At 35.2% G+C, this 16,929-nt stretch overlaps 1 protein-coding gene across 6 annotated transcripts in view; it reads right to left on the bottom strand.

The window, feature by feature from the left end:
* The window catches only part of CFAP54 (cilia and flagella associated protein 54), a 112,316-nt gene that overhangs the window by 77,534 nt on the left and 17,853 nt on the right, over positions 1-16,929 (bottom strand). For 5 of the 6 annotated variants that reach the window (XR_003990621.1, XR_003990620.1, XM_030480038.1 and 2 more), the window contains 12 exons: positions 12,142-12,340; positions 10,952-11,035; positions 9,750-9,862; positions 9,416-9,584; positions 8,691-8,776; positions 6,543-6,677; positions 5,397-5,547; positions 3,543-3,601; positions 2,199-2,327; positions 1,370-1,517; positions 535-612; positions 330-451 (listed from right to left, as the gene is read on the bottom strand). Coding sequence is in view for 4 of the 6 variants with exons in the window: in XM_030480038.1 (XP_030335898.1) it covers positions 330-451; positions 535-612; positions 1,370-1,517; positions 2,199-2,327; positions 3,543-3,601; positions 5,397-5,547; positions 6,543-6,677; positions 8,691-8,776; positions 9,416-9,584; positions 9,750-9,862; positions 10,952-11,035; positions 12,142-12,340 (1,473 nt within the window). In the remaining 2 variants the exon portion in view is untranslated. Of the gene's footprint in view, positions 1-329; positions 452-534; positions 613-1,369; positions 1,518-2,198; positions 2,328-3,542; positions 3,602-5,396; positions 5,548-6,542; positions 6,678-8,690; positions 8,777-9,415; positions 9,585-9,749; positions 9,863-10,951; positions 11,036-12,141; positions 12,341-16,929 lie in introns of those variants that run through there. The other variant, XM_030480041.1, reaches the window with a different exon arrangement.

Below are 16,929 nucleotides of genomic sequence, written 5' to 3'. Positions count from 1 at the left end.
AAAACTGCATGATATTTTGGCAAGGCATAGGTTCATAATTGCAAAGTCTAGGCAATTACATCCTATCTTCTTTCAGATTTCCTGCAATTTTCATGTGTGCACAAAATTCAGGGATGTGGTCTTTCCTTGTTTTAAGTCACTCTATTCTTTCATCATAATGAAACTTCTCAGGGAAAACTTGACAACACAAGTTAAAAACACCCAATGTCCCTCAAGTTCTTTCCATTTGTCTTATTTTTGCAAGGAGTAATCCAAGTCTTAATTGTACACAACATGAAAAACTGTGATAATGATATAGAATTTCTACCATAAGATTATTTTTTTTTTACCTCCAGTAGCTGACTTTGGGAAGAAGTGGTTAACTCTTTAGGGAACTTCTGTACAGCCTTTTGCATCAAAAAGATTGCTCTGGATAGCTTATTCTTCTTTATTTTTCCCATTACAAGTTCCTCTGTAAAATAGATATTTTAAGACATTTATAAAACAGCAGCAATATTCTTCTGTACTTCAAAAATCTTAATTAATAAACCTTACCTGTTAAATAATGGAAATCTTTAATATCCTTCACATGAAACTTGCTAGACTTACGATTTCCGCCATCCTTTTGTGCATCTATGTGGGAAGGAAATCCTGAGTTATTTATAGTGCTATTGAGAAAATTTCAGAGAGAGGGGTTAATACGTAATTTTGTAATAAAGCTCTGCTCCATTTCATGTTCTTTTCTTTGGTTCAAGGAGAATTTCTTGGACCGATCATGCCACTAGTTATACTAACATCACAGGAAAAGAGGGATCTTGTCTGATCACAGGGAGCAACACACAGGGAAGCTCTGTAGTGTCAAATGCTGGTTAGAAACACAGGAATGGGAGACCAAGTAGAGTTGTTTTGGCTTTTTTTCAGAAGGCATTTGGCGAGAGTGGGATATCTGCTGACTGGGAATAGGTAAGGACAACTTCACAGGAGTAGAAACTCAGATTACAAAGAGCATTGAATAAAATATTCAAGCCATTCTCTATAGAAAAAATTAGCATTACAGAAAAAAAAAAATCTGCAGTGCATCCCCCAGTTCTCTGATACTGGCACTGTAACAGTTAATATTATAACTGAAAAACAACAACAAACTGTCTAGGAACCAAATTCAGTAGCCGTTAGCAAAGTTTAACTCCCATTGATTGACTAGTATCAATCATGTGGTATTATCATGTGGTAAATCTAAATTCTGCAAATTCAGTATATTATTTCTGTCTGTACTCCCAACATCAGCTCCTCTACAGAAAGTAGATACTCCTTTATTTCTCAATATTACAATATATATTAACAAAGGACTCTAATCAAGCTATGCAGATCATTTAGCTTTACTCAAACCTACCTTGTGTTATTTTAAGAAGTTTCACAGATACTCGATGTTGAGCCTGAATGAGCTCCAAGTGTAAATCCATTACAAAACTATTACCTGTTCCTGTGTTATCACTAGCACATCCCAAAACAGAATTCAAATTCTGATCATTTGAGTCCACCTAATAAACAGGAGAGGCAATTAAGGAAGCAGAAACTTTTCTTACTTAGCTTACTATATTTATATTGACATTTACATTATTATTTCAGTACATTGACAAACACTGAAATTTGTCATATCTGTGTAATACGTAGTCATTCAAGAAAGCATGGAAGGAGAATGACTAGACAGAGAAAGCGTGAGTAGTGGACAAAGAAAATTAGACGAAACCCGAGAATCAGTAGGAAACTGGCTTAATAATAAATGTGAAACTACAGAAAAATTTGGTTTGTTGTGCTACCAGTCCACAAAAAATAAAGATCATATTGGTGTAGAATGATAATATTTAGAAAATCTTAACCGCCTTCAACAGCAAAAATTAATTTTAGTAATAAAGTTGCAAGCAATAAACATGAAAGACTTCTGCTTTTATTTTATTAGAGAAAGCTACAAATTATAATTATTTCCAAAAGAAAATGGCAAAGAAAACCTAATAGAGTTTATAGCTTATTGCTGAAAGAGAAAAATGCTATTTCTGCTACACATAGATTTATTTTTACTTTTCTCACATGGGGTAGGAAGATGAGGTACATTTGATAATGCAAAGTTCCTAAGTATGAAGAAAATACAAGTTTTGTGTCATTAAAATCCAATATATTATTCATAGATTTCATTGCAGTGTAGCTTTTTGTAGACTTTTTACCTTTGTACAGCAGTTGTCAAATATCGACTTTCCATCTGGTAGAAGGGTCATTAAGTGAGATGTGTTCATTCCATCAATTGCTTTTTCAAGAATTTCATAAGCAATTTGTAATTGTTCTGTAGAACTTTTCTGATGTGAAAACACACAGAAACACATTTTATTTGATAGTAGCATTGAAAGTTATAATGTGGACTATCAAAAGTAAAGTGCTGTTATTTTTAGCTATTGCAGATTAAACTCTGTCAAATAATCTTTACATAGGCACTGCTCCCCATGCTTTCATATACTAATATCAGTGTTTTAAACTTCAGTTAATGTTAATTAATTTAGAATTGATTTTCCTTCAGCTCTCAAAAACAATTTACTAACTCAAAGAGTTAGCTTAAGAGAACTTAAGAGAATCGAGTTGACAAACACTATTTTTCACAAGCAGTTTCTCAGTGTTCCATTAGATGCTGTTAAGAAAACACTAATTTTTCAGAAAACACCACCTTTAAGTAGACTGTTGATCAATTAAAGATTCTTCATGGGTGTAAACATTAAGACAGGTTGTCCTGGCTTCAGCTGGAACAGCTATTTTTCTCCTTGCCAGTAGCTGGTGCAGCGCTGTGCTTCAGCTTGAGTCTGAGAACAATTCTGCTAAATGCACCACTTTCATAGTTGTTGATCAGTAATGCTTACTCTGATCAAGGACTTTGGAGTGTCATGCTCTGCCACTGAGGAGGGGCATGGGAAGCTGGGAGGAAGCAGAGACAGGACACCTGACCCAAACTAGCCAAAGGGGTATTCCATACCACAGCACATTGTGCCCAGTATATAAATTGGGGCAAGTTACGGGGAAAGGATCAATCGCTGCCTGAGTCAAGCTGGGTATTGGTCAGTGTGTGGTGAGCAATTGTACTGTGCATCACTTGTGCTTTCTGAGGTGTTTTTTTTTTGTTGTTATTGTTTCCTATTATTATTACTATCATCAGTATTGTTATTCTTGGTATTATTTCTATTACTATTAGGATTAAAGTTTATATGATCTTTAAAAAAATGTACTATTAAACCATTTAAAGCTTATACTATCCACGGGTATAAAAAAGAGCATACAGTGGAAATCAGTATGATGATGCTGTAAACAAAAAGTTTCAAATTAAACTTTTTCCATATCACAGATCACTAAAAAAGATTACAGGAAAATTTTCAGATTTTATTTTATTTGAAAAAAAAATCTTTGTTTTTTCCCGCTGCACTAGCATGATGGTGTGAAACTCAGCCTCATAAAACTAAATACAAAGCAGAAATAAGTTCTTATGCTATTCAGAAACATTGTATTAATGAAAATGAATTGGACATTACCATCAGTATTTCAGGCATATCACAGGTTTCATCTTGCAAGAGAGAGGCACTTCTTTTTCCTTATTTATAGGAAGAAAATCAAAAAGTGAAAACGAAATATACTCAGAAAATATTAGTACCATATGATTAGCACTACTACTAGCTTAAGAGTCTGGCAATAATTCTGTTCTTTAGTACTTGACTAAGAGAGATGATATTGTTTCATGAAAAGCTTTTCAGAGTTTAAACACGATAGCTACGTATGTACAATTTTACTAATTCAGTATGTGATTATCCAATAATGTAGTATTTTTAAATGTGCTCTATATTTCAGACTAACAATGAAACTTGGACCCATTTTGTAGTTCCTCACATTGCTGTAGCATTCATACCAACATTCCATTTTTGAATTAATTCAAATCTATTGTTATCTAATTTACAGTGGTTTCAATGCTAACTTATGTAAGGATTTTTAAATACATGAGGTCATATTCTTATTGTACATACTATTTCAATTTAATATTCCTTGAAAGGGTGTTATCACCCTTTTAACATTCATTTGGATTGTTTAAATTATATTAATTTATAAAGAATGCATACAGAATTGTGTTTTCCTTTCCAAAACAAAAAGAAGCAGCCCAAACAGAGGAAGCAGTTTCTTTGTTCTTGGTTACAGCCCACTAGCCTGTCAAAATTTTATTTCTTCACCAAAATAAATTCGATTTTTGCCCTTTCAGATGGGCAACCAATTCTTGTACTCCTTGTGTCACTTTTGCCTGTTTATTTCGGCTTGTTCATTGTCTCTTTCTCATAAATACGAAAATTTCTATTAAGTCAGCATTCATCCAGTAAAAAGACTCTTCTCAGCATAAATATGTGCCTGGCTATTTATGACCCTGTTTTGACTAGTGTTTCCTATCTATTCAGCTTTTTTCCCTCCAAAAAGACATATTTAAACTGAATGAAAAATAATTTAATTGCACTGATGCTACAATGAGGATTCATCCAATCTCCATCAGAATTAAATGGTTTTCATAACATCACAGAAAACAATACCTACTCTACCTTTATAAAGAATAGTAGCATTCCAATATTTTCTTACTTTCGAAAGAACAAAAGGCATTTTCATTCTCTTCTGTTCCCAGATATGCTCTAAAAGGGTCCTTAAAAATCTATGCTCTAGTTACTGTAAACCTTTTAGGAGAACTATTATTCATATTTCAAGATACTACATCTACATAAACATAGAACCTTTATATGTCTAAATATTCATATTTTACAACGTTAGTCAGGTTTTGGAAGGAAACTTGCTTAATGTGATTGTGATTGCATTAAAGCCTAATAACGTCAGCCAAGTTCAATTTCAAAGACAATTGAATTCCTACACGAAAATCAAGACTTGTGTAGATAAGAGATCCAAATTAATGACCCAGTAAAAGCAACGCTTCAGTATGACTTCAATATTTCCCTCTTCTGTTTAGCCTACCACCAGTCAACCAGCACTTGAATGCTCCAAATGAGCCAAAGCGCGTACTGCCTTCTACCTAGCCAATTTTTAAAGAACATATGAGTGATCTGAGGCTACTCTGAGGGGGCTAAGAGACATGTAGAAAACCTGAGGAGGGTGAGTCATAAGAGATGCAATTCAAAATGGGGTTATTTCAGCAGAACTGGATATGCAAGGGAATAAGACATAAATCCTTTGAAAACCAAGTTTTATTAGCTCTGATTATGGATGAAATTGTGTGTACAAAAAAATTATTATTCCACTCTCAACAATCTCTTCACAATAATTTTTGAATATGTATATTTGTCAAAGTTCCAATCTTGAAAGCTGTTCTTGAAAGACAACAAAATTTTTATTGAAAGCTTTACCTGCTTTTTTCTTAGATTTACTTGCAGAATCAGCTACATTTTCCAATATTGCAGTTAGACGTAAGGTTACCTCTGCAAGCATTACAACATTAGAGTTTGCTATGCTGCTCTTCTGAATTACTTCATTTATTATCCAGAGTATATGAACCCACTAAAAATGGGGAAGAGGAAATAAAAAGAAGCAAGACAGAGTTAAAACAAATTTTTTGAAGAGGTTTATATATTACAGAGGTAGATAGGGTTCTGCATTCAAATTTTTTAGAAAGATTCATAAACATGAACATAACTCCTTTCTTGGATTTGGCTTCTTTTTTTGAATGCCACCAGACTAAAATGCTGAGTTTATGCTGCTCCAAACCCCCTATTTCTGCAGACGGCAGACTTCTTAAATTTTAGAATATTATTATTTTTTATTATTTTAGAAATATTTATAAATCTTCTATGAGCACAACTTTTATACCTTGTCATGGTATAGTAAGCCTTCTAGCAGATTTGATCATTTGCTTTTCATTTATGCCTATATCATCCTACTTAAACTGCATAAAAGAGACCTGAATGCTCCTGTTGCATACACAGAGGAAAGTAACTGTATGCTACCTTGTGATGAACCTCTGAACAACTTTACTATAGCGATCAGGACCACATAAACAGGCAGCCCGGAGAAACTAGTGTAAATTATCTTTCAGAAAACTGCATTTCACCAAGAGCTTCTCAGTCTCAGGCACTCTATCCAGTGTGCCATATACTATACCCCATTTCCCTTCTCTTAAGCTGTAAGGTTTTTTCATTTTGTTCAACTGATCTAGGAAACTTTCTTGAAATATACTGATATTTTCCACCACAACACACCAAATGCTTCTTCTTAGACTATGCCTGAATGCTTTCTCTATTTTAGCTTCTTTCCACCATGGTCCACTGGCAGAGAACAGGCTACTTTACTGGGAAAAGGCTAAAAGAAATTTTGATACTGGCATATGGGAACACAGTGTGTTCAAAGTGTACATACAACTTATATTTTCAGTAAAGAAGATTTACTGCATTTTACCATAAGAAAATGTACTTAGACTGGATACCAACATTTTATCTTCACTTTACTATAACAGAATGCATTCATATTAAGAGAAATACATTATAATAAAGGATTACCTGGTAAGCTTTGTATTTGTGGATATATTTCAAGTAGTCATTTCCACTCATTTGGATTTGCAGAAGTCCTGATTTACACTTCTGCCACAAAAACATTATTACATCAATAAGTATTTCTTCATCAGGTTGGATATTCTGGAAAGAAAAAAACTGTAATTGTAGGAAGAAGTATGTATGTAAACACTCTCAAAACACTCAGTACATAAACAGTTTCAAAAGGTTTCAAAGTAAATAAACCATTACCATATTTAACTTTCTCATTAGGGGTGACAACATTTTGAGAGCTTAAGAAATATTTTTTCAGAAGTAATTTCTGGTAGACCACCCAAGCTTTTCTTCTCACAACAATACAAGTGGGTTTAGAGGTGGGTATTTTTAATTTCTTTCTTTTTTTATTAAAAGTAACACACACAAGAAAAGCAGTGAGATGAAAATTACATGGGAGAGACAAGCAAATTAACAATCTGTGAAATGTTATAATAGTCAATACATTCTGGGGAAACTAAATAATGTAATTTAACAGGTTCATTCTTTATATTATAGCTTTTTTTATCAGAGTTTTTAAATATTTGGAGAAGAAGATCTAAATTAGGAGGTTTCATTTTGCGCTGACGGAGTACTTCCATGAGTGGTTGGTGCATCTTTGATGAAGGAGCAGTGATGAACAACTTAAACAACTAACGAAAAGGTTGGAGTGGAATATCTAACAACTGAAAGAAATGTTAAAACACATCTGCACCTTGTGAAGAGAATAATCAACAAATTCAAAATTCTATTCAATTAACCTGGTAATTAATACATTTTAAAAGGCAACAGAGTCCTTCTACACTTTATTAAATACATTCTCAATGGAGATCAAGGATCAGTGCACATTTTATCCCCATTCATACCAGAGCTGGACTAGTATCTCAGGTGCAATGAAACTCAAGCCTGCTATATCCTCACTAGTATGAGTATGAGTGTGAGATTTCAGGGATATTGTTATTGAGAAGTGGGGGAGAAAAAGACTGAAGAAAAAGTAAATCAACATGGCTTTTGCCACTCATTTGGTGGCAGCAAGATCTTATTCCCTCAGCTATATCATCTAACTTCACCATCAGTGAATTCTCTGTTAATCAGGGGAGAATTTCCCTTTCTTCCCTGGACAGATTAGGTATCAAGAAGATTTGTGTGAAAGTGTAGAATTAGGAGAGTTTAAATCCAGGTAACCTGCCACCATGATACAGGGGTCATGTTAAAATAATGACAAATCATGCTATCTACAGGTATAACTACCTCACAGTCAAGATATTTTGACTGAAAATAATACACTAAAGCTAAAAATGTGTGTGGCCCAGTTATACACTGGGGCAATATTCAAATTATATAAAAAAATTTGCAGTTAAGACATACATACAACATGTTAGAAGAATAGGGTGTTTTCTAAGGAAAAACTATTACTAGTCTTTTGGATCACAAAGTATTTTAATGCAAATGCTAGTGGAGACATGGAACTGTATTTTTTTTCCCCCTCACAATAGCAATTAATGAAAATCTCAGTTTGAGCAAGTAAACTAAAAGGGGCTACTCTGGGAATAAACCATCAGATATATAATGGGATTATTCCTTAGTAGAGACTTCAGCACAAAAAGTCCCACTCTCTTTGGTTTTGTTGTTGCTACTGCTTGTCTTGCAGTTTGTTTGCAGTGAGAATTTACCTTAAATTGCAGGCATACTGCTCTATAAAAAATTATCATTCCTCAGAGTAAGTAAGTGCTCCCATTTCTATAAATATTGCAGAAGTGTTTTCTACAGATGAGCATATTTGCCCACCTAATTCTAATATACTTTAAGAAATTCAATCTCTGCTTGATTAGCTGAAATGTGCAATTAGCCCTATGGTCTTCCAAAGAGATTTAATCTCTCTTAAACATTTTTAAAGTAGCCTGATTACATAGCACTGATTAAAAAAAACCTAAAATAAAATAAAATTTGGAACTACTATTTTAAAACAAAAACAAAACCACAAATTGAATTTCATATTTTTTTCATTTTTCATATTCTTGTAATTTGTTAATCATACAACTGGTTCCTTTGGTCTTCGATTATATGCATTCATTACAGATTAAGTGATCCATTGAGAAGAAATGTCTCTAATTCTGTTATTACCTGCTTAGATGTGGAGACACAGGAAAACAGTGTTGTTGCTAAAATGATAAGGTCATGAGAAGGCTCTCCATGCTTTAAGGAACCCCCTATACTCAATGTTCATTAAAAAAGGAAGAAAGGAAAGACATTATTTCTAGTTACAAACCTATGCTTGAAAACATGAGTGAATTGACTTACCAATGTATGCCAGCAGATAATATGGTCTAAGAAACAGTAAATACAAAGGGGACAGATATTCCCAAGCATATTCACTTTTGTGAAAAGCGTGCATTTCTATTTTTGGAAACAGAAAGTTTTCTAGACATATGCAGGTTTTTTGAAATGTCATAAATTAAACTACAGTTGCTTTAAAAAGTTTTTCTTGTTTCAATATCAAGAAATTTTACATGAATGAAGTGTAAGAACATACAAATGAAAGTCAAAATGTCTGTTTCACTTTTTTTCCTGAAAACCTGCCTGAAAACATCCATTCATTTTACAACTTTGCACGTAACTTGATGTATGTTTAACATACATCATGCATTTTCATACTTGAGGGAAATGCTATGAAGTCATGTTTTGGCAAAAGAAAACTGGACAGAATTCAATAGTGGCAGTTTCTCAATTGCTATTTTTTTGTTATAGAATACTGCATACAACATATTACATAGTTACCAACTAATAAACAAAATTTCTTTACAAAAATATTTGAAATGCAAACACAGCTATAGCTGAACAACACTCACTCGTAAATGTTTGCTTCTTTTCAGAACCATCAGGCATCTTAGCTTCTTTGGTATTACTTTCACTAACAGAAAAATCACGCTTAAATTTTCTTGGAAATCGTAAAGATTGCATCAGTGTAAGAAGTTTGAGCTCCATTTCAGCTTTCTTCCATGTTGGATCATCTTGAGCCTAATTGAGAATGAAAAAATAAAACAACTCACAAGCTCCCCTCCCCCCCCACCAAAAAAAAACCACCCAGTAGAAATTTGTCTTAAAAATATGCACTTTTAGTACTTTTCCTTACCCTGATAGGAAAAGATTACATAAGGAATGTCTAAATAGCATCCATATTACCTGAAGAAAATTAGCAACAAATTCAACAGCAGAAGCAAACACGTCCCATTTTTCATAGCTGTAAGCTAGTTTTATGAATTTCACAGCAGCATCTCCAGACACCCCCTTTTCTCCTGCGGTGATGACAAAAATATTTTATCTGTTTTATATATACATATACACTCAGGAGTTCAATTTAATTTAATAGTTTGGGCATTGATAAATACAAAGACAAAACTCCACATGCGTTTTTGAACAGTCAGCATAATCTCGAAGGATGTTTTAATTGCTCTACAAGATACAATAGCTTTATTATTTTGCTGTAATATCTATGCTTTAATGATGTGTCTGCAATGCCCTGTTACATTCCAAAGAGGCTGATATTAATGTACCTGTGTAGAGAACATCAAGATCTAGTTCTTTCTGTTGCAGGAAGAGCTTAAACTTGGCTGTCATCCCATATCACCTTTCTTACCAGAAATTTAGTTTTAAAAAGATGCATAGAAACATGAACAATTTCTTGCAAGACAGGTGAGCATTTCTCATTACTGTATCAGAAAATGTGCATGTACACATAAGGAGTCTATTTTCTTACTCTTCAAGTTTATCCAAGATGCAGTAAGGCAGAAAAGAGATTTCCTGGTCCTTGGAACTCTAAGCAAGTGTCCTAGCTAACGTATTTATCAGGGTTCTGCAGTCATAAGAATATGCCACAGTCATTGTCATATCACCTGGGCACATGGTCACTCAGCTAAAAGACATTAGCAGTATTAACTTAGTAATAGGCAGCTGTTATTTTCCCAAGCAGCACAATGATCAGTCCAAGGATCTCAACAAGCTTACAACAGTCCTTCTGTTACTGCATCCCACTTATTTTCCATAAAATGCACCAGGACATCATCACAGAATTTGGCCTTTGAATGATTGTTTCGGGGCATTAATGTATCTAGATGAACTGCTATGCTGAACAGTATGTGATTATAATGTCCATATATATGTTATTTAAAAAATACTTGTGTTAAGAAAATCGTAATGACACCTGTACAAAATCCCTTTCGAATGTCTTAACATTATATACATAAACAGGCATATCTCACACAAAGAGGACAGTATTTTGCAGTCCCTTTATGCATAGAACTGCTACTAATATGAAAATTAACTCTGCTCACCAAGCATTTGCATCATTAGGTACAGAATCCTTTGAAAATTCTGAGCTAGTTTACCTGTTAGTATCAGCTGCAGAAGGGTTGATGATGCATTAATTATACCAAAATTATTTCCTTGAACACCAGTACCAGTCACTCCACCTTTAATATAGACAATCATTAAATCAGTTTATACTGTATTTAATTTGTCATATTGCAATTAGCCAGTAATCGTATCAAGAAAATATAGTTTTGAAGTGTATTTAGTCTCGATATATTCTTTTATCAACAAAATATCTCTATACCTATGGCTATATTCAGTCCAGAGCCCAGTAAAATAAGGTTTAGAAGGAATTACCATGTCCAGTGTTTTTCTCAAGTTGTGAAATCTAACTTCGATTTTAAAAAAAAAAAAAATTAAAAGAAAAATACATGAAACACCATGGTATGTTGACCTTACCTGGCTTCCAGACCCCCACCTAGCTGCTCTCTTAATCCCCCTCCCCAACAGGGTAGGGGGAGAAAAAAGAAGGAAAAGATTATGCATTGAGGTAAAGACAGTTTAATATGTAAAGCAAAAGCTGTGTGTGCAAGCAAAGCAAAAAAAGGAATTTATTCACTATTTCCCATAGGCAGGCAAATATCCAGCCACTTCCTGGAAAGCAAGTACTCAGGATGTCTAGCAGTTACTTGGGAAGACAAACGCCATAACCATGAATGTCCCCCCAACCTTTCCCTTAGCCTCAGGTTTTCTTGCTGAGCATAATGTCATATAGTATGGAATAGCCGTTTGGTGAATTCGGGTAAGCCGTACCAGCCGTGTCCTTCCCCAGCCTCCTGCACGCTCCCAGTGTACTCGCCTTTGTGGGGAGGAGGGTTCAAGAGGCAGCCCTGGTGCTATGCAAGCACAGCTCAGCATAGCCAAAACCCTGGTGTGTTATCAATGCTGTTTTAGACACAAATGCAAAGCACAGCACTGTATGGGCTGCTCTGAGGAAAGTTAATTCCATTGTATTCAGAAAAGACAGGCAAAAATTAGTGTAGATTTTTACTGATATAATAGACAATCGAGACCAACCCAGATTTTTATCTTAAATTTTGTGAAGGTAAGAAAGATTGCCTGCTTTTACAGGTGCTATTGTTAAAAATGAAATACATTCCTTTAGGCAAGTCCTTTATTTTATACCAGAGAAAATAAATAAATAAAATGGAAGTCTGGGCTCCTCACCAACACCCTTTACACCCTTTTAGCTTCTTTACACCATTACCTGAGAGGATTTCCAGGCCTGCAAAAAAAAGCTCTGCAATGACTTCACGAATTTCAATTTCATCTGGAACAGGTGGAGCAGGATGACACACCCCCCTGCTACTATCAGACAGAGATTCCAGGATGGCAAGGAACTGAGCTGCAACACCATCAAACATTTCTGTCAGCAGCTGTTCGGTAGTAGTGCGAGGCCATGGCAACTAAGCAAGAAAAGGTAATGTAAGCCTTGTAATATCTAAACTGAGTTACAATAAAGCAAGAGTTCTTTCAAAACAGTTCTCCATCAGAAAGTAAGTACATATTTAAAACAGAAAATAATATACTGTAAAATATATTGTTGTTATGAATTTCATTCTTCAAAGGCATAGCAAAGCCTCATGCTGAGTGGGTACAGTACTTAAGAAGTGCCATAATTTCATAGCAACCGGATGCAGTGCTGCATGATATTTTACTTAGAAAATAATACAGTAGAAAATATGAGTGAGAGTATTAGGGCCCTGTTGTGTAAAGCCACTCAGATCTCTCCTTACAATGAGACAGACTTGGCCACAAAGAGCTATGTTCTACACACTTCACAGAAAATCAAAGAAAGATTAGTATGCTCAGCGCCGCAGTGCAAGCAAAGCAGTTACATTCCCTCACTTGCACATTTCAAACAGCATAATATAAAAATACAAAGCAAACCACAAGAAAATATATTTGCACTATGGACAGCTAAGAAATCAATGATCTATATAAGAAAATATTTTAAAATTTTATTTCGGTGTTCTGTTTACATGGTTATCAAACCAGTAACAGACATAAAGTAAGTCAGAGATACAGCACTTTAAAATGTTGCTCATAATCCATCAACATTTCAGTTCTATTTATTTGGTGCTTTCCTAAATAAAAACACTTTAGATGTGTTGCTAGGCACATTTAACTAGGCAAAAATTTGGAAATTTCCTTCTTGCTTTGCTGGATCCACATCCCTTACTTTAGCTTCCAAATTAATATAGACAAGCTCAGATGTGTACCTGATGAAAAAAAGACTGATCTGTTTAATATCTGACAGCATTTAGAGTATAAAAGCTAACAGCTTATTTTTGCTTTCAAATAACTTATGTAATAAGTGAACATCATCAATATAACTATATATATCTGTATAGTTATATAACTATAACTATCTGTCTTTTCCCAAGAAAGAACCATTTCTGCTGGGAATATAGTAAAACTAAACACAAAAGATAGTTAATACTGTATGCTGATGATCCTGGATACCATTTTGATGCACATGAAGGACAACAAAACTATCAGAACTAGTCAGCATGGATTCATGAAGGGGAAGTCATGCTTGACCTGCTCGATACACTTCCATGTTGAAATCGCTTGCCTGGTAGACAAGGAGAACAGTGAATGTTGTCTACCTGCATTTCAGTAAGGCCTTTGACAGTGACTCCCATAGCCCTCAGAAAGTTTTCAGATGAGACAAAACTGGGAATGGCTGATATACCAAAGGATCATGCTGCCAACCAGAGGGACCTCAACAGGTTGATAGGAAACTCATGTCATTCAGTAAGAAGCACAAAGTCCTGCACCTGGGAAGGAACAAACCCATGCACCAGTACATGCTGGGTTGCCAGTAGCCAGCTGGAAAGCAGCTTGGCAGAAAAGGTCTTAGCGGTCCTGGTAGATACCAGGTTGAACATAAATCAGCAATGTACTTTTGTAGTAAGGAAGGCTCACAGTATCTTGGCCTGCATTAGGCAAAGTATTGCTAGCAGGTCAAGGGAGGGGATCCTTCCCCTCTACTGGTGAGGCCACACCTGGAGTACTGTGTCCTGTTCTGGGGCCCCCAGTACAAGAGAGACAGGGACACTACTGAAGAGAGTCCAGCAAAGGGCCTTGAAGATGTTTACGGAACCAGAGAGAATCTCTCCTATGAGGAAAAGCTGAGAGAGCTGGGACTGTTCAGCCTGAAGAAGAGAAGGCTCAGGGGGATCTCATCAACATACATAAATATCAGGAGGGAGAGTGCAAAGAAGACAGATCCAAACTGTTTTCAGTGGTGCCCAGTGACAGGACCAGAGGCAATGGGCACAAACTGAAATGTCTGAGGTTCCTCTAAACGTCAGGAAACGTTTTTTCACTTAGAGGGAGACCGAGCACTGGCACAGGTTGCCCAGAGAGGTCGTGGAGTCTCCATCCTCGGAGATATTCAGAAGCCAACTGGACGCAGTGCTGGAGAACTGGCTCCATGTGGCCCTGCTTCAGCAGAGGGGTTGGCCCAGATGACCTCCAGAGGTCCCTTCCAGCCTCAGCCATTCTGTGATTCTGTGATGCCCACTCTCCTAGCAAAATAACTCCAAATTTTCAACATTCTTTTTAATAAATCCTCATAATAATGTTTGCAGACTAAAAAAATTTCAAAGCAAACTATACATTTTCTTATATATATATATATTTTGTGTCATTGTGTTCAATGTATCTTTTTCCCCACATGGCACATTTATGTATTTTTTTTTATAAGCCCAATCTAGTAATCAGATCTATGCAAGCAGAAAGCAATATACATCACATGTGATCCAGGACAGGCTAAGCGCAGATTGCAGGTTTTGTTTAAATACCTTCGTTAAAATGCAGAGCAGAATGGGCATGTAATTTACTACTAAGAATATTTTTGCATAGACATTTTCTTGTCATGTTTAGAAAACAAATATTACATCGATGCAGAAGAACCTCAAAGTGAAAGCAAACAAACTAAATAGATTAGACTAGCTTGTTTCCATTTTTCAAGGTCATTTAAATACAAAACCAAATTCTACTGCATACATACTAGAAGACAAGGAAGACCTTGTCTAGCTCTTTGCTAGTCTATGCATAATGTAGTCTGCAACATTCTGGACTGAGTTCTAACTATAACTGTTCTGCCTGTTATACTACATTGTACATGTTCTATAATTAAAACAGGAAATTGTTTTGAAAGTCAAAACGTTAGGCAAAAATAAATGTCCCATATATTTGCATTTACTTAACACTTACTAAACCTACAAAATATTCTGAAATAATTATTAAACAAGTGCTTTCAGATTTTACGTCATTCAAGGAATCAAAGGGCATGCAGAAACAAATATGAAAATTCAATATGGTTCCTTCTTAAATAAGGTAATGAAAACTGTTGTAGCACATTTTAGAAGTAAAAGACTTCGGGGGGGTATGAACAGTATAATTTTTAACAATTTGTTGTTAACTTTAGGCATTTGGTTTTGTCAGAAAGTCAAACAGACACTGCAGAACAAAATCAATTACTAAAGATTTTTCAAGCTTCTGGAGATCTGATCCTGCTGTGTGACAGACATAGGTTCCTAGAAACAGAACAGGTGCCTGATGAGCAAACACCCTATTTGAAAGCTGAGTTCCTAATGTCCTAATTGTTCAGCAAGATTTTTAAATGATTATCATTCAGAAGACTTAAGTCTTCCAGAATCAACTGACCTAGAGAAAGCTGACTGGTACCTTGCTATGTGCAAACCACACATACTTGAGCATGTTGAGGTTTGGTCCCTATCTTGGATAATGGGAAATTTCCAGTAAGTGAGGTTTGGAATGGATCAGATGTGCTGTCCACACAGTCGTGTAATATTAATTGCAATTCAAGACAATAATTTGAAACCAAAGTATCAGATAATATTTTAAAAAGCTTTGATGAGTAACTTCTGTAACAGAAGTGTTCAATACAGTCAGATCACATCTGTAACATATTGGTATAACTTCAATATAATTTTACTATTAACCATAAGCAGTTCAAATACGCAATCTCAGATGCTTCTGATAAGTCATTCTAATACAGCCAATTTTCTGTTTTAAAAAGCAACATAATACAGACTAATGGCAAAGAAATAATTAAATAGAAGTGGTGTCAACATTAAACAATTAAGACGTAAAATACATCATTCTTACTTAAAATTGTTTGTCTTTTACTATACCTAGTTCAGTACATATTTTACAAAGTATTTTATGAACAAATTCAATAACTATGAACAAAACCCCACAGATTTAACCTATTCATTCAGTTCTGAACATCTGAATCTGTTCTAGCATCAGATAAACTGTTGCAAAGATGTCACTTTGTAGCATCATTTCCTTTTGTCTCTCAAAAAATGCAGATTCCTCAATTTTGCCACTGTATTAGGAGGTACATAGGTAATGGATCTGTTATCCACATCATGAGAATTAAAGAATGGTGGAAATTCAGTCAAAGGAGATCTTGTGAAACTTGAGGAAGTAGTTCTACTGGAAGAAGTGCCAAGCTGTGCATCTGGGGAGGAATGCAACTGTACACACTGGAAGCCAACTTTCAGAGTAACAGCACTGCCAGAAAAGACCTGGTTGTTAAACTTGAGCCAGCAGTGTCTTGTCGCAAAGAAGGCAAACTGCAAAATGGGTTACGCTAGGAGAAATGTACAGTACACTGAGGAGTTATTTTCTTCCCTTACTTGGAACTCATGAAGCTCCACCTAGAGTACTATGTCGACTTTCAGGCTCCTCTGTGTACCAAGGATGCCAAGAAACAGGGTCCCATGGAGTTCTACCAAAATGATTAGGGGCATAAAGCATTAAAGAATAGATTGAGGAAGCCTTACTTAATCTGGCAAAGAAGAGGCTCATGGGTGACCTAACAGCTACCCACAACTACTTGAAAAAGACTTATAAAAGTAAAGACGCCAAACTCTTCTGAGTAGAAACAGATAGTATAACAACGAGTAATGACCACAGTTTCATCTGGACTAGATGACTTCAATTCAGATGA

Source organism: Strigops habroptila, chromosome 3 (genome assembly GCF_004027225.2).
Source record: "Strigops habroptila isolate Jane chromosome 3, bStrHab1.2.pri, whole genome shotgun sequence".
Classification (NCBI taxonomy): Eukaryota; Metazoa; Chordata; class Aves; order Psittaciformes; family Psittacidae; genus Strigops; species Strigops habroptila.
Note: the sequence above shows the minus strand (reverse complement) of the source record. Positions and strands in the feature narration are given on the sequence as shown.